This window comes from Podarcis erhardii (assembly GCF_964252035.2).
Source record: "Podarcis erhardii genome assembly, chromosome: 1".
NCBI lineage: Eukaryota > Metazoa > Chordata > Lepidosauria > Squamata > Lacertidae > Podarcis > Podarcis erhardii.
Genome location: NC_138497.1, coordinates 129341895 through 129360580, shown reverse-complemented (window position 1 = coordinate 129360580; position 18686 = coordinate 129341895). Strand labels below are relative to the sequence as shown.

The window sequence follows — 18686 nt, the reverse complement described above, 5'->3', positions numbered from 1 at the left end:
TGTAATCCGAGGTACCACTGTATAATGATGAAACTGGGAAGCATTAACTACGAACCCCAAACTTTGGGATCTTCTGCAAACATGTGCCAAAGTTTTGCAGGTTTTGGGTTTTTTTGCAGCATTTTGAAGCGCCCCACAAACTGAGCAATCGCTACGTCAAACACAGGGTTCGTACTGAAATAAGAATGAAAATGGGGTCCCTTCAAGGGATTCAGCTTCTTAAGGAAGACTGGACCTTCAGAGAGAGCGTACCTTTTAAGGCTCAAACCGGTTGGGAAACGAACAGAGACCAGACCAGGATATACAAAAGCAAAGCGGCTATAAACCTGATCTTTATTAAAGCTGTTGCAACAGGGTGCTCCCACACACACACAGGAGTGGGAGAGGGACCCAGGACATAAGTGTGCAAGCCCTAATATAGACATTTTAAATTCCCCGCCCTGGAGTCCAAGACCACCCCCAGAAACATCATACATACATCACAGAAGGGGCGGACTACAGCAGAAATCTGAGTGCCTTGTTTTTTTCCTCTTGTCTGCTAGGTTGCTCGACTGGATTACCTGGGCATCCTGGCCACTCTTTCGTTACTCAGTTCCTGAATCCATGTCACAGGTCACAGGCTCACACCCTATTCATATCTTAAATGTGCCCTTAAGACAGGATTTGTGAAAGAGGCAATGGGGAGATTTCCCATTTCCTTCGACTTGCAGAGAAATATTTGAGGTCATTTTGGGAGAGAGAAAATGGTTTCAGGAGTTTTCTGTGGTTTTCAGACATGTGGTTTACATATTTGCATGTGTTTGCTTGGTACATTTATGAACATCTTATCTATCTATCATCTATCTATCTATATCTATATCTATATCTATATCTATATCTATATCTATATCTATATCTATATCTATATCTATATCTATATCTATATCTATATCTATATCTTTGCATAATGCCTTTCTATATTACGATACACAAGGCAGTTTGCAGCAAGAAAATATACAACAAAGAACGCACACCATATAATAATCTGATGCAATACAAAAAGTCGTAATGAAACATAACTTTAGAACGGAACGACTTGTATAACATAAAGTCATATTAAATTATCTATTAGAACATTATAGTACACAATAAAATTACCTCTCAAAACACCAGCAAATAATAAACAGAAATTCACTCTTACCAATAACGATAAATGATTACTAAACTACGTTCCATATAAATAACTGACAATGCATAAAATACCACAATACAGTGGTACCTCAGGTCAAGTACTTAATTCATTCTGGAGGTCCGTTCTTAACCTGAAACTGTTCTTAACCTGAAGCACCACTTTAGCTAATGGGACCTCCTGCTGTCACCGCGCCGCCAGAGCATGATTTCTGTTCTCATCCTGAAGCAAAGTTCTTAACCTGAAGCACTATTTCTGGGTTAGCGGCGTCTGTAACCTGAAGCGTATGTAACCTGAGGTACCACTGTACATACAAAACCATGTAAAAGGATCAGATTGAGAAACAATGACGCACAACTTAGAAAAAAAATATTCACATGGCATTAGCCATAGTCCATATTGTTCCTGTAGTTTCTTGGTAAATACTTCCCCTACAAACCAGCTTCAATCAGATTAGAAAACCTGGTTTCAGAGGCTGTTGTGATGCCAATAGAGGGGGCACTTGCTCCAGAAATTTGCAAGAAAATCCCACAGCAGTGCTATGAGCCAAGTACCACCACTTTGATTTATGCTGGCTTTTCTTTTAGATTTAAGCAAACACCAAGAAGGATATTTCCAGGCCATCTGTTTCTTACTGGTCCCTTCTTTTCCCCATCCACCAAGTACCACATGCAGAAAAAGCTACGCAAAAGTACATATGGGAGTTCTGCACATCACAACCCATCATCATCACCATCATTATTTATTGAATATACCCGGAGAAGGGACGTGGGTGGCGATGTGGGTTAAACCACAGAGCCTAGGACTTGCCAATCAGAAGGTTGGCAGTTTGAGTTCCCGTTGCTCTGTCCCAGTCCTGCCAACCTAGTAGTTCGAAAGCACGTCAAAGTGCAAGTAGATAAATAGGTACCGCTCCGGCGGGAAGGTAAACGGCGTTTCCGTGTGCTGCTCTGGTTCGCCATGCTGGCCACATGACCTGGAAGCTGTACGCCGGCTCCCTCGGCCCCCTGACCATTAGGTCCAGTCGTGGCCGACTCCGGGGTTGTGGCGCTCATCTCGCTTTATTGGCCAAGGGAGCCGTTTACCTTCCCACTGGAGAGGTACCTATTTATTTACTTGATAAATTTGAACCGCCGACCTTCTGATCGGCAAGCCCTAGGCTCTGTGGTTTAACCCACAGCGCCACCTGCGTCCCGATCACCAGCCATATACCTGATGTCATATACTGCTGGTTTTTTAAAAACTGCTTCGAGGTCTGCTCTAAAATCAAGTGGTATAAAAAAATGGTTAAATATATGGTCTCCTGGGTGCAAGCCCGGGTAGTGTGCATGGAGGTCCTGGGCTGCCCAGATGACAAGACCCCCTCTCAGCCTCGCTGATGTGGTCCAAAGGAAAGCAGAGCAATACGCTTAGCACCAGCTTGGCTGCAGGAGTTGCCAGAAGGAGGCGTACAACCATCTTAGGGACTCCACACTGTATTTGTGTAGGGTTTACTGCTTAGCCTTATCTTCTCTCGAATATATCCCACAAGGCAGCTGAGGTTTAGGGTCCGAGTTTTCCTTCTTCTAGATGGGCTATGTTAAGATGTGGGTGAACATATCAGATGACACAGCGATTCTTCAAACAGCTCTTGTTTATTCAGAGGCCAGAACAGAACTGACTGAAGGGCTCAGTGAGTCTGCTTATATAGAGTTCCAGTACAACGTTACTGTAGCAACTTTCTAAAACTATCCAATCACTGAACGTCACTTTCGATCCTTCATCTGCATAACTATCTACAGTATCCCCCTGCTGGCCCAGGGTGAGAACTTCAGTACATAACAGGCTACCTTCCCAGGTGGACGAGCCCCGTGTGCCCCTCACCTCCCTCTATAGCAAGTGCAGAAACAGCCTTCTTAATTCCGACGAAAGAAGAATGGCAGATGAAAATAATGGACTGTGCAGAACTGGACAAAATGACAGGAAGGATTCAAAACCTGCAGGACCAGAGATTGGAAGAAGTATAGGAACTATTTGAAAAGAAATTGTAACCAACAAATTATGCTAGAAGTTTTGTAAGGAGGAATATATGAAGTGCTACAAAGTAGGTAAAGAATAGAGATATTGGTTATGAGTTTTAAATGTAACAGAAATGTGTACTAAGAAATGTGTAGTAAGAGATTAGACTGGAAGATTTTCAGACAGGACTGATGGAAGTCAAAAAAATGGAATAAGATGTAAAAATATGCTTAACTACTGTTGAAAATGGTATGTTTTAAAAAAAAATAATAAATAAATAATATATATATATATATATATATATATATATATATATATATATAGCGCCTTCCTAACTCTTGGTCTCGTCCACTCAGTCTGCCAGAGCCCGTCTTCTCCAATGAACTTAAGGACATCCCAAGGAACAGTGAGACATTCTGGGATCAAATCAGAAACTGGCTTCTGTAAATCTGGGTCTGTCCCGGGGAAATAGGGACACTTGGAACTTCTGTGAAGGTTTGAGACCCACTGGCTACCGTCACTTGGTTTAGCTGACCAGCTGATGGTGTTTCCTGGTGTGTGGGCACTCTCAGCTTCTAGGAACCACAGGTGAGAGCTTAAGGCAGGGCAAAGGTGGACAAACTACCCCAGAGGGAGCACAACGTGTCTCCCATCTTATGGAGCAAATGCAGGCTGCGCAGCTATCCCAGAAGCCAGAATAGCAAGAGGCATCGCTGCTTTCACTATGTAGTGATCCCTCTTGCTGTTCTGGCTTCTGGGATTCAGAATATTTTTTTTCTTGTTTTCCTCCTCCAAAAACTAGGTGCGTCTTGTGGTCTGGTGTGTCTTATGGAGCAAAAAATATGGTGCTTAATTCGTTCCGGAGGTCCGTACTTAACCTGAAACTGTTCTTAACCTGAAGCACCACTTTAATTAATGGGGTCTCCTGCTGCCGCCGCGCTGCTGGAGCACGATTTCTGTTCTCATCCTGAAGCAAAGTTCTTAACCTGAAGCGCTATTTCTGGGTTAGCGGAGTCTGTAACCTGAAGTGTATGTAACCTGAGGTACCACTGTACATCAAAACAGGTCACCTGATGCCATTGCGACATCTGGAGGCTGACAGGTGGGCAGATCTAGTTCCCCACCCCTTGGTGCGCAAGATTGCAGCTTCTCTCTTTCATGCCTCCTAGGTGCGTGTGGTCTTCAAAGAGATCATCATTATTATTTGTAAAAACAAACAGCTCTTCCAAAGACAAGCGAGTGCCAAGGAAAACAACACACCGTTTAGGGATCGGCAGGTGGTGGCTGGGTTGGTGAGGAAATACTTTTAAGTGACATATACATGTCATTTATATTATTGGCCTTAAAGACAATGGTACTCTGGAGTTAGGTAAAGGTAAAGGGACCCCTGACCATTAGGTCCAGTCGTGGCCGACTCTGGGGTTGCGGCACTCATCTTGCTTTATTGGCCGAGGGAGCCAGCATACAGGTCATGTGGCCAGCATGACTAAGCCGCTTCTGAAGAACCAGAGCAGCGCATGGAAATGCCGTTTACCTTCCCGCCGGAGTGGTACCTATTTATCTACTTTCACTTTGACATGCTTTCGAACTGCTAGGTTGGCAGGAGCTGGGACTGAGCAACGGGAGCTCACCCCGTCGCGGGGATTCAAACCGCCGACCTTCTGATCGGCAAGTCCTAGGCTCTGTGGTTTAACTCACAGCACCACCCACGTCCGAGTGCCAGATTTATGTATAAGCTAAACAAGCTATATCTTAGAGCCCCACTCTCTTGGGACCCTCCAAAAAATTTAACTATTAATATACTTCTTCTTAATTATATTTCAGTTCAACAATTACTTTGATAAAATACATATTCTGTTAGGTCCATAAATTACCATATAGCATATATTCAACACAAAAAACAGGAACAGCGTTTCCGTGCGCTGCTCTGGTTCGCCAGAAGCGGCTTAGTCATGCTGGCCACATGACCCGGAAGCTGTACGCCGGCTCCCTTGGCCAATAAAGCGAGATGAGCGCCACAACCTCAGAGTCGGCAACGACTGGACCTAATGGTCAGGGGTCCCTTTACCTTTACGTTATGTCCTGTTCAGGCTGAGACAGTTATTCCAAAGCTGCCCAACTGAAACACAAACTGAGGGGGGTTCAGTTTGCAAATGCCATACTTTTGCACGGCTGTTTCTCACGCCATGCTGGTCTTTCAGTGTAGGAAAATGGGGAGATGCAGGTACTCCTCGTGCCAGTTTTGGTACTGGGAAGTAACCATGTCCTGCTCCCCCCCCCCTTCCTAGTTTCCTACATTCCTGGCAGAAGGGTGTGTGGAGGAGAATATATCTCATGCTAAAGAGGGGTGTTTCCAGATGATTTGTTTATTGAGCATCTGTCCTGATTTGGTATGCAGGGAAGCTAGATTACGCCGATCTGGTGATCACACAGGGTCCCCGGACATTTGACGGTTTATTGACCCTGTGCCACCACTGTGATTGCTTTCTTCGCTGCCACCAACCCGTTTCTCACGGGGACACACGGAGTCCAGTCAGTTGTCAACATTAACAAATGATCAAGTTTATTTATAGGCATGAACAAGCTTATGGTTTCTGTTAATTTTTCTTGTCAGTTTCTTAATCTTAGTTCCTTAACTGTCCTATTTGTTCCTAACAACTTCAAACTGATTATCCCAACTACAGTGGTGCCTCGCAAGACGAAAAGAATCCGTTCCGCGATTCTCTTCATCTAGCGGTTTTTTCGTCTTGTGAAGCAAGCCCACTGATGGCTTAGCGGATTAGCGCTATTAGCGGTTTAGCGGCTTTTAGCGGCTTATCGGATCAGCTGATAAGCAGCTTAGCGGCTTAGAAAAAGGGGGGGGGGAGGAAAAAAAAGTCGGAAAAACTCGCAAGACATTTCGTCTTGCGAAGCAAGCCCATAGGGAAATTCGTTTTGCGAAGCGCCTCCAAAACGGAAAACCCTTTCGTTTAGCGGGTTTTCCGTCTTGCGAGGCATTCGTCTTGCGGGGCACCACTGTAACTATCTGACTCCACCTAACAATTCCTCTCACTCTCTCACAACACAACTTGACCAACCCACAGACTATTCCTCCCTCTTCCTTCTCCAACTCCCAACCCTCAACTGACTTCCACACAACTGCCACTCTAACTCCTCCTATCAGTTTCCACTGGCCAATCACGTCACACTCATTTACCCCCTTCCTTATGACCCACCTAGGAGGCAAACGCTACAGACGACAACTTACTGAACATTCATTTTGACTTGTTTTCAGGGTAGATGACGTCAAGTATCATCCCACACTTTCCAGTCCATTTCCCTGCCACTTTCCTTATTGCAAAAAGTCTGATCTTTCAGAGAAGCATGTTTGTTGTGCAAGACTCCTCCGCCTCTAGGAACATTGACTATAACTGCACAACCTGAATTTGATGGGATATGACTGAATTCCTCCTAAACAGCGGAAGTCTAGAAGCTTCTGAAGACCAGGTCTACCTACAAGCAAGCTTTGTGCAAGCAAATCAGAATGGGGCGGGTGGGGGTCTGGTATTTGCCGATATGTGATTGAACCCTGCCCGAGAAAAGCAACAGTCTGAGAAGGACTGTGGTTTAAGAATTAGCCTTGAGACGTCTCACACCCCAGCACCAAAGCCTTCTATGAATGGCTGCAAATGAGATCAAACTGAAGTCCTGAGAGCAGCTCAGGCATGTGTCTACTCAGTGTCCAAAGGGCAAGTAATTATATCGCTCCCATCCATCCCGCATCCTGTAAAGGATAATATTCCATCATCTGTGTTGCCCATAAACAAATGCATCTCTGCTGCTGATTATCCCCAGGGAAGTTGGAGACGAGGCCCTCATAAATCAAAGCAAGGAAATTGGCCCCTTTATAACATCCTGATACTTGGCTTTCCTTCACACTTCTCCTCACACATCTTCTCAGCATGGGGGGGACGGACCTGTTTTGCCCACCCACTAAGTACCAAATCATAGCTAGCTACACTTCTGGTTTTTTGTGGCTGGGAGTGGGAGCAACTTATTACATTGGTCTGAGACTCAATTTGCACCCAAAGTACAACCTCGCAACACACAGATTGTCACTGTTTTAAGGAAGAGTTGAACCAATATGCGTTAGGTTTCATCTATCATGTTAGTGTTTTTTTCCACAAAAGCTAAGTCGATTTCCACACATTCTCTGTCTTGGAAATAGTGTGTCAAAGGCAGAAGCCTGTCTGTGGCTTTAAGAAAGAAGGTAAAAAGGTAAAGGTAAAGGACCCCTGGGCGGTTAAGTCCAGTCAAAGGCGACTGTGGGGTTGTAGCATGCATCTCGCTTACAGGCCAAGGGAGCCGGCGTTTGTCTGCAGACAGCTTTCTGGGTCATGTGGCCAGCAGGACTAAACCGCTTCTGGCGCAACAGAACACTGTGACGGAAACCAGAGCGCATGGAAACACCGTTTACCGTCCCGCCGCAGCGGTACCTATTTATCTACTTGCACTGGTGTGCTTTCGAACTGCTTGGTTGGTAGGTGCTGGGACAAAGCAACAGGAGCTCATTCCGTTGCAGGGATTTGAACCACCGGCCTTCTGATCGGCAAGCCCAAGCAGCTCAATGGTTTAGACCACAGCGCCACCCATGCCCCTTTTAAGAAAGAAGACTTCCATTTTGGGAAGGAGGCTACTCTGTGGTTTACAGGGAAGTTTGTGGCTGGCAGCCAGTGCTGGGGAGCTATAGCTCCCTATAGATACTTCTGGTCCAGCCTGGCTGGCTAAAAGCAGAGCTATTTTCCTAGAAAAAGAGTTGCCATGAACCTTGTTCTCTTGTAATGGCAATGGCGCCCACCTGAGAAGAAGAAGAGAAGAGTTTGGATTTGATATCCCGCTTTATCACTACGTGAAGGAGTCTTAAAGCGGCTAACATTCTCCTTTCCCTTCCTCACCCACAACAAATACTCTGTGAGGTGAGTGAGGCTGAGAGACTTCAGAGAAGTGTGACTGGCCCAAGGTCACCCAGCAGCTGCAGGTGGAGGAGCGGAGACGCGAACCCGGTTCACCAGATTACGAGTCCACCGGAACTGAGTTCTGGCAAGTTCTGGCTGAAAAAATGCCCTGGTTAAAAGTCTGCGCAATCTCAGCTATGTTGCCTTTGGGCCAAAATCGAGCAGGCGAAGGTCGTCCACAACCTCAGAAAGACAGCAAGCTAGGGGGCTTGCGTGAGTTTTAAACCTCCTGCGCTTCCATATCAATAGCACTAGAAAAGCCAGTTTAAGATCTTTGGGATCCCCCCTCCCTCGCTGCTTCTTTTGCTGAGCTTCTTCCTAAAGAAGAAGAAAAGGGAAAGGGGGAGGAAAAAAAAGCTAACATAAAATGAGCTCTTTGGAAACAACTCTGGAGGGAGTTTTCAGAACTGAAACTGTCGAGTTGTTACGGGCTTACTCACAAGGATTTCTGCGCCTGTGTGTATGGCGGAGTTCAGAAGCAGAAATCAACTGGAAGATAAAACCCATGCTGTGCGAAAAGGTGTACTTTATGAACTTCCCTGGTGTGAGCAATGGAGAGCTGGGGGAGTTAAGCGGTTTAGCTAACAAATGCCGGAGAATCACAGATTAAGAGAAAGAAGCTCCCTCGGCTCCCCCCCCCCCAGCCCTGTTTTCTTTAGTATGGCTGGCAGGAGCAGAAATCTACCACTGCTTCGCTATAGCCTGATGCATATTATATAGAGGTCTCGGTCCAATTACGCCGGAAATCAATATCGATATACTTTAAGGTGTTGCTTCATATTATATAATATTATAAAAACCTACTAATCTTTTGCCACGTGTCTCAATGTGACATTGCAGAAGTAGAACAACGTTTCTGTTTTGGTCAAAACATTAGATATCTCTATAGCCTAACTTGGGACGCGGGTGGCACTGTGGGTTAAACCACAGTGCCTAGGACTTGCCGATCAGAAGGTCGGCGGTTCGAATCCCCGCGACGGGGTGAGCTCCCGTTGCTCAGTCCCTGCTCCTGCCAACCTAGCAGTTCGAAAGCATGTCAAAGTGCAAGTAGATAAATAGGTACCGCTCCGGTGGGAAGGTAAACAGTGTTTCCGTGTGCTGCTCTGGTCCGCCAGAAGCGGCTTAGTCATGCTGGCCACATGATCCGGAAGCTGTACGCCGGCTCCCTCGGCCTGTAAAGTGAGATGAGCGCCAGAACCCCAGAGTCGGTCACGACTGGACCTAATGATCAGGGGTCCCTTTACCTTTACCTATAGCCTAATTTAAGGAGAGGCAAAATAAGCTTGACTATACAATTAAGCTTGATAACAATTTTGACAGACCCTCCAAGTGTCCCTATTTTCCAGGGACAGTCCCGGATTTACAGAAGCTGTCCCAGTTTCATGATTTGATCCAGGAATGCGCTTCTTTTCAAATCCCGTCGCGGGGATTTGAACCGCTGACCTTCTGATCGGCAAGTCCTAGGCTCTCTGGTTTAACCCACAGTGCCACCCGCATCCCTGCTTTTCCTTAGGACGTCCCTATTTTCATCAGAGAAATGTTGGAGGGTATGGAGTCATGTGACTCCTCCCCTCGCAAGCCAAGGAGATAAGTAACTATATTATACAACCTTTAGTAGATATCTGAACACAGCCCAGTATATGGAAGTTTTTTCATGTTTAATGTTTTATTATGTTTTTATATATGTTGGAAACAACCCAGAGTGGCTGGGGCAACCATTCTTGTCCTCAACATGTGACTCTCCATCTAGATGAATTCCAGATCCTGCTGTTTCTAGATACCGGTCTGAAAACCCTCCCATTGGCTAGATTATCTACACCTTTTCCTCGCCACACATGCCGTCCAGGTGAAGGGGTTTCCTATTTGTTTCCCAGTTCTGGTTTCCCTGTTATCAACTTGACATAGTTTTCAGCATTGCCTTAACCACAGGGAAAGCAGCAAAAATCTCTACATAAGAGGCTCTTCCCTTGGCAGTTTATACCCCCTGCAAATCGCCTGGGCAAATCCATCCACGCCATTCCGTTCTCGGCCTGCTCAGCCTTTGATTCCCGATGTATGAGGCTGATCTGAGAATTGATTTGCTCTCTGGGCAATTCCTTTCATCTGCTTTGCACAGGTGCAAAAGCGGTATCAAAGAAGACCACACAGCCGTAAGGAACGGCGGCAAGGAGAGCAGAATCGAGCCCGTATTTGCCAGACTTCTCTCCCACCAACACCATGCTGAGGTTTGCTGGGCTTTGTTTCCCTTCAAATCGCACACCTCTTGTTGTTGCAAACTGCCTTGGGAGCTTTCAGTGATGGTTGAGTAAGAACTCCTCAGGAGTAGTGTGAAATGAAAGCCTACACTGGCAGGAATGCACATTACGTTTTTGTATAGGTGAATGTATCACACAAATGCATCCAGAGAGGCTTCTAGGCACATCTAAAATGCCTCTTACGAAAATGCGCAGTGTCATGTTCCTACTAATTTCTGACTTCGCCCAGTGTACCTGAAGGAGCGTCTCCACCCCCATCGGACACTGAGGTCCAGCTCCGAGGGCCTTCTGGCGCTTCCCTCACTACAAGAAGTGAGGTTACAGGGAACCAGGCAGAGGGCCTTCTCGGTGGTGGCGCCCACCTTGTGGAACGCCCTCCCATCAGATGTCAAGGAAATAAACAACTACAGTGGTACCTCGGGTTAGTACTTAATTCATTCCGGAGGTCCGTACTTAACCTGAAACTGTTCTTAACCTGAAGCACCACTTTAGCTAATGGGGCCTCATGCTGCTGTTGCGCCGCCGGAGCACGATTTCTGTTCTCATCCTGAAGCAAAGTTCTTAACCTGAAGCACTATTTCTGGGTTAGCGGAGTCTGTAACCTGAAGCGTATGTAACCTGAAGCGTATGTAACCCGAGGTACCACTGTATCTGACTTTTAGAAGACATCTGAAGGCAGCCCTGTTTAGGGAAGCTTTTAACGTTTGATGTTTTATCGTGTTTTTAATATTCCGTTGGGAACCGCCCAGAGTAGCTGGGGAAACCCAGCCAGATGGGCAGGGTATAAATAATAATAATAATAATAATAATAATAATAATAATAATAATAATTACAGCCACTGGAAACTTGAATCATAATTTCCCTGTTCTATACCTAGGGTTGGGTGGGGTGTTAGAGGAGAGGTACAGTGGTGCCTCGCAAGACGAAAATAATCCGTTCCGCGAGTCTCTTCGTCTAGCAGTTTTTTCGTCTTGTGAAGCAACCCTATTAGCGGCTTAGCGGATTAGCGCTATTAGCGGCTTAGCAGCTATTAAAGGCCTAGCGGCTTAACGGCTAAGAGGCTATTAGCGGCTTAGCTGCTTAGAAAAAAGGGGGGGAGTGAAAAAAATCGCAAGACTCGCAAGACGTTTTCGTCTTGCGAAGCAAGCCCCTAGGGAAATTCGTCTTGCGAAGCGCATCGAAAAACGGAAATCCCTTTCGTCTAGCGGGTTTTTCGTCTTGCGAGGCATTCGTCTTGCGGGGCACCACTGTAGTATCTCTGGCGGGGCATTTACATTGCAATATTGCAAACAGTGTGCTCAAGAATTTACAGTAACAACTTAACAATGTGGAAGCTACTATGTTATTAACAAACAATATTGCAAACAGTGTGCTCAAGAATTTACAGTAACAACTTAACAATGTGGAAGCTACTATGTTATTAAATCTGAAACAAAAAGCTTGGGCAACAGCCCGGATTGGAATAATTTAACAACTTGGGAGTTGCTGCGTCATTGATAGACTTGGACAACAGCCCAGGACGCCCCCACACACTGTCCAGGCTTTAGGGCCAGGGGGGTCACTGTGCTGCTGCTTACCGTATTTTTCGCTCCATAAGACGCACCTGACCATAAGACGCACCTAGGTTTTAGAGGAGGACAACAAGAAAAAAAAAATTCTGAACGAAACAGTGGATGTATGGTTTTTGTGGTTCATGCTGTGGCCACAGACATGTGACCTGATGGTGAATTTGGGGTGACCCAATGCAAAAGTCCTGAGGATCCATGTGAATCTGTGCTTTGTAACCACATTTTTGTACCATTTTGGCCCCACGAAACAGTGGATGTGTGATTTTTTTTGGGTGCAGGCTGTAACCATAGGCATGCTATGTGATCTGATGGTGAATTTGGGGTGACCCAGTGTAAAAATCCTGAGGATCCATGGGCTTTTACCTCCCTCCTCCCAGGCAGCCTCTGCTAGTGTCCCTTATCTCTCATCCGATCCCACCGATCCTTTCAACACTCCCTTCCCTCTTGTTTGCCTTAGTGTCCTTTCCTTAGCTGGAGCAGTTTTTTGCTCCTCCTTTTCTTCTAATTTCTCTCCTTATTGCTTTAGTCTTCCTGTCCCCTACCCTTTGCAAGTTTGCTGTCTTTACCTCCCCCCTCCGAGGCAGCCTCCTTTATCTCTATCGTCCCTTATCTCTCTCCCTGATCGGCAAACGATCAGCGGCTTTGTTTCAACACCCACTTCCCTCTTTCCAAAAAACAAAAAACAAAAAGCATGATCTGCTTTTTGCTCCTGGGCAATTCAGCTCCAGCGACCAGGCACTCGCGCCATAAGAGGCTGTGGTCATCTTGAGTTGCAAATCCACAGCAGAAATGCCATGAGACGTTATCTGAATTAAGTGCCAGTGCAGTTTAAGGGGTATAGGTTTTCCCCAAAGAGCTTTTTGAAATGCAGCTCTTTGCGAAGGCTCCGGTGGTATGTAGAGAGACCAAAATCATATACTTGCTTTTCCTTTGTTGTCCTAGCTAAAATCATAATAAGCGACCGGGAAAGCTGAATTGCATCCAGCCTTGCAAAGACAGGAAACTTTTAATGGCCCTCGACTCTGCAATCTAGGTCTTGTTGGCATGGAGATATATATTTTTTTCAGCTGTTCTGTACAGCAGCGTGGCCTCTCATGTTCTTTGCACTGCTTCTACCAAGCAGTTTCCTGATAATTCCATCCTCAACATCCCCTCAAAGTGGAAACCATCAAGAGCGGCATTTGTTTGATTTCCCTCTTGCCCAGGCTCTTTAAACTTCCGGCAAGCAAATTGTGATCAAAGTAATTACCCAGAGGCGCATCCTCATGGCCTTAATTGAGCATCTTCCTTGAAGCTAGCTGGGATCTCTTTTTGTGCGAGAAGAGAGGGCTGGGAGACACGCTCTGTCTTAATTTGGGAAGGATCCTTGGGTAGCCACTCTTACAATCCCAAATCAAAACTGAAAATAAACGATGGAACGACATTTTTACCTAAGTGGTCAGTATGAACCAAGGGCCTTTTTAACACAGGATGCGCAGCAAAGGGCATGTACCACACCATGTGTACATGTTCTGGTAAGTCATTGCTAGGAGCGGTTGCTTGGCACACGTTCATAGCTGTCAACTTAAAGATTTGAAAATAAGGGCCTCGGAAATAAGGGATCAGCAGCCAAAATAAGGGATTTTCAGAGCACAGGTATGTTCGACTTCTGAAAGCCCAGCCAGCAGCCAAACGAAGCCTCAAGCGGTGGTTCCCACAGCGCAGCAAACCGGCAAAGGGGATGCAGCAAGGAAAACTACCGTCACCTCTCCACTGGGAAGCGCTGAGCAAAGGCGAGTCCCCAAGCAACGCGGCCGATTTGATCGACATAAGGCATGCAAGCTCCACCCCCCCAGTCGTTCTTAGACTCCTTATTGGGAGAGCAACACAGCCAAGCAACACAGCTGGAGCCTCCCTCCTCCCTGGCCGGCAGGGAGGGAGGGAGAGGAGCTGCTTCCTTTGAAACCTGGGAAATTTAAGGGACATCATCAATAAGGGACAGCAGCAGGACACGGCGCTAGGATTAAGGAACTTTGCTGCCAAATAAGAGATGGTTGACAGCTATGCACACATTGCATGTACCTGGTAGGAGCAAAGCAGTTCAAAACATGCACTTATGTTGACACATTTTGCACAAAAATTCTTTATCAGTGGAAGATTTGTTTTCCTGCAGACTAGCCTATAGAGAGTAGGCTTTGGGTCCTGCATACCTGAAGGAGCGTCTCCACCCCCATCGTTCATCCCGGACACTGAGGTCCAGCGCCGAGGGCCTTCTGGCGGTCCCTTCATTGCGAGAAGTGAGGTTACAGGGAACCAGACAGAGGGCCTTCTCGGTAGTGGCACCTGCCCTGTGGAACACCCTCCCTTCAGACGTCAAGCAAATAAACGACTCTCTGACTTTTAGAAGACAGGCAGCCCTGTATTGGGAGGTTTTTAAATGTTTGATGTTTTATTGTGTGTTTAATATTCTGAGTGGCTGGGGCAACCCAGTCAGATGGGTAGCATATAAATAAATTTGTTGTTGTTGAGTAGAGAGGTGGCAATAGAGGTAAGGCAGAGCTGGTCCACTGCTTTCACTAACTCTGTATTTGTTTGATCCAGCCTGAATTTTCATCCTGGTTTTGTAAAATGCAAGGCCTCTGAGAGAGCTAGAGGACACTGCTCTGAAAAGATCATTAGCAAACGAGAACAACATTATACCGCAGGAAGGAGAATAAGGAAATTATTCAAGCATTGTAGTGTCAGTCCCTACAGACCTGTAGAAACACTATTAAGCTGATGTGAAAGAATCATCGCAAGAGCAGACACAGAAAGACCTTCTCTCTAAGCCATTGTGACTCTGCATTAATTTGCTCATTAAAGACCCTCGACACTCTAGTGAGAAATATAGAATTCCAACCAAGATGCCTCAAATAGGGATGGACAAATCAAATAAATTCAATTTCTCCATGCATAAAGGCCTGATTAGCGGACAAAGAAGAGAAAACTCTCAATTGAACTTTGCTCAGTATTTTCATTTCACCCACCTGAGACACAGAAGGGCGGAAGGATCAACACACTCAGCTTTTATCGAGTTTACATCGGCAACAGGGCTAATTAAAATATCAAACATCAAATGGCTGGGTTGAGAACATCTTTCTGACTGAGAAATACCTTCACACCAGTCACAAACATGACAACTGAGTGACAAAAAATTATTTGCCTGTGACTAGTTTTCATGGAAAGCCACAGCTGTCTTCATAAAGAAAAAATAACTTTATGCGTTAGAAGTGCATAAAGTTAAGCAAAACACATTAAGCGGTTTAGTCCTTTATGTACAGACAAACCACACTAGAAAGCTAGATGGGTGATGAATTTTTACAAAACAGATGACACTTGAGGTAACTTCTAGAAGGGAGAAGAAGGAATTCTTTAAACCCGACACATCCAGCTAAATTTATTCCTCTATTCACATAAATGGATAATCTGTTGACAGTTTTCTCCCTTGGCTCCATTTCTACCTCATTATAATGTCATCCCAACCATATGCCTCTCCCCATCTTTGGTGCAGGTATTTTATCTCTTAAAGTGTGTAGAAACTGGAGTACCTTGTAAGAAGTTGCCAACATCCATCTCCTTTTTGCTGTCTGTTGGTTGCAACCTGGAGACTCCCTTCTCCTCCTTACGCTGCACAAGATGTCTGTTCCCGCAGAGGCCATTTTGACTTTTCTGGTCCCCCTTTCTGGATTCAGCCAGAACTCTCTCATCCCCTGATGTAGAAGCACAGGGAAGTCGCATCAGTCACCCTTTTTTGCTATTCGGAAGAAGCATTCTGTGTCCAGGGCAGCTTTCTACCAGCTCCACCTGGTACGCAGGCTGAGACCCTACCTGCCTGTGGACTGTCTCACCAGAGTGGTGCATGCTCTAGTTATCTCCCGCTTGGACTACTGCAATGCGCTCTACGTGGGGCTACCTTTGAAGGTGACCCGGAAATTGCAACTAATCCAGAATGCGGCAGCTAGACTGGTGACTGGGAGTGGCTGCCGGGACCGCATAACACCGGTCCTGAGAGATCTGCATTGGCTCCCAGTATGTTTCCGAGCACAATTCAAAGTGTTGGTGCTGACCATTAAAGCCCTAAATGGTCTCGGTCCAGTATACCTGAAGGAGCATCTCCACCCCCATCGTTCAGCCTGGACACTGAGATCCAGAGCCGAGGGCCTTCTGGCGGATCCTTCATTGAGAGAAGCAAGGTTACAGGGAACCAGACAGAGGGCCTTCTCGGTAGTGGCACCTGCCCTGTGGAATACCCTCCCTTCAGATGTGAAGGAAATAAGCAGCTATCCTATCTTTAAAAGATATCTGAAGGCAGCCCTGTTTAGGGAAGTTTTTAATATTTAATGTTGTATTGTTTCTAACACTCGATTGGCAGCCGCCCAGAGTGGCTGGTGAAACTCAGCCAGATGGGTGGGATATAAATATATTATTATTAACCCGAGCAGGTGTTATAAGAACTCTGAGGTCTCAAATATAAAACAAATGTTCATAAAGGCAAACACATGCATAAGTATATAAAACCATGTGTCTGAAATTGTACAGGAAGGCCATTTTGACTCTCCCAAATTGACCTCAATATATTTCTCAGCAAGGAGGGAAGAAATGGAGAAAGACTCCCCACGGACTTTTGCTTGCAAATCCTGTCTTAAGGGCGTATTTTTGTATGAATGAGCCCATGACCTGGATTCAGATCATCACAAAAGAATGGCCAGGCTGCCCAGGTAAAGAAATCAGTGACCATTATCAGGTATGCTGGCAGACAGGATTTCTGCTGTAGACCACCTCCTTCTGTGATGTATGGATGATGTTTAAGGGTAGTGGTCTTGGGCTACAGGGTGGGCAATTTCAAAAGTGGATATAAGGGCTCGCACACCATTTTTCTGGGTTCTCTCCTCTCTCCTGCGTGTGATGAGTGGGGACCCTGTTGCAACAGTTCCTTGAATAAAGATCAGCCTTACTAGCTGTTTTGCTTCTCTATATTTTCTGGTTGGCCTCTGTTATTTTCTCCTACCTATAAGGAACCCACTTAAGGACTCCATATGGGCTCTTGGATACCTCATAGGGGAAAAGGAGCAGTCCCCCCCCCTTATAACACAGGTAAAATCCTGGCAAATTTACCCATGGTGCTTTGCTCATTTCCTATGCCATGCTGGTTCCCTCGCAGCTCCCCTGCTTGTTGCCTTTTCAGGGGTTCCTTTGAAAAAGAGAAGCCACAGTTAGTTATACAATCTGTCAAGTTTTACCACAGAGGATTATAGCAACCTTCGGCCTCTTTAGTAACTGTTTCTTTGTGAGAGCCTTTTTGGCCTAGTATGTTGTGCCCAAGAGCAGCAACGCAGCATCGTTTGACGCTGCCCAGGCACGGAGGGTGACCAGAACCCGCTGGGCCAGTCCAGTTGATGCCACTGTAATAAATAAAATTAAGGTCTTGTATATATAATAAACGTCAAAAAACAATAAAAAAATGTAGATCATGGCCACTGGTCCCATCACCTCCTGGCAAATAGAAGGGGAAGAAATGGAGGCAGTGAGAGATTTTATTTTCTTGGGCTCCGTGATCACTACAGATGGTGACAGCAGCCATGAAATTAAAAGACGTCTGCTCCTTGGGAGAAAAGCGATGATAAACCTAGACAGCATCTTAAAAAGCAGAGACATCACCTTACCAACAAAGGGCTGTATAGTTAAAGCTATAGTTTTCCCAGTAGTGATGTACGGAAGTGAGAGCTGGACCATAAAGAAGGCTGATCACCAAAGAATTGATGCTTTTGAATTATGGTGCTGGAGGAGACTCTTGAGAGTCCCATGGACTGCAAGAAGATCAAACCTCTCCATTCTGAAGGAAATCAGCCCTGAGTGCTCACTGGAAGGACAGATCCTGAAGCTGAGGCTCCAATACTTTGGCCACCTCATGAGAAGAGAAGACTCCCTGGAAAAGACCCTGATGTTGGGAAAGATGGAGGGTACAAAGAGAAGGGGATGATAGAAGACGAGGTGGTTGGATAGTGTTCTCGAAGCTACCAGCATGAGCTTGACCAAAGTGCGGGAGGCAGTGGAAGACAGGAGTGCCTGGCGTGCTCTCGTCCATGGGGTCACGAAGAGTCGGACATGACTAAACGACTAAACGACAACATATATAATAAATGTTCATAAATGTACCAACCAAGCATGTACATAGATATGTGGACCACATGTCCGGAGTAGCACAGGAAGACCACCCTGAAACCATTTTGACCAAATGTTTTCTCTGCAAGGAGGGAGGGGGCGAGGGAACCTTCCCATTGTCTCAGGAATTGGGTAATCACCATCTCAAAGGAATGGCCAGACTACCAGGAAAGGCAATCGATAAGGCATTATCAGATAACCTGGCAGACAAGAAAAACAACAACATTCAAATTTCTGTTGTAGACCACCTTTTCTGCGATGTAGGTATGATGTTTATGGGGGGGTGGTCTTCAGCTCCAGGGCGTGGAAATTAAAATGTCTATATAAGGGCAGGCACACCTTTGTTCTGGGTCTTCCTCCTTCTCCTGCGTGTGAGGGGAGCACCCTGTTGCAACAATTCAATAAAGATCAGGCTTACTAGCTGCTTTTCTTCTCAATTTTATCTGGTTGGCCTCTGTTATTTTCTCCTACCGATGGAGAACCTACAAAGGACTATATAAGGGCTCTTGCGTCCCCCATTAA

General features: G+C 45.8%; 1 protein-coding gene across 1 annotated transcript in view; it reads right to left on the bottom strand.

Annotated features, from left to right (window-relative positions):
- Positions 1-18686, bottom strand: part of LOC309351778 (uncharacterized protein KIAA2012-like) — a gene marked incomplete at its 3' end in the record, with an annotated part of 72735 nt that overhangs the window by 2541 nt on the left and 51508 nt on the right. The window contains exons 12-13 of the mRNA XM_081879706.1: positions 17118-17193; positions 15551-15712 (exon numbers count right to left, since the gene is read on the bottom strand). Coding sequence (XP_081735832.1) covers positions 15551-15712; positions 17118-17193 — 238 coding nt within the window. The remainder of the gene's footprint in view (positions 1-15550; positions 15713-17117; positions 17194-18686) is intronic.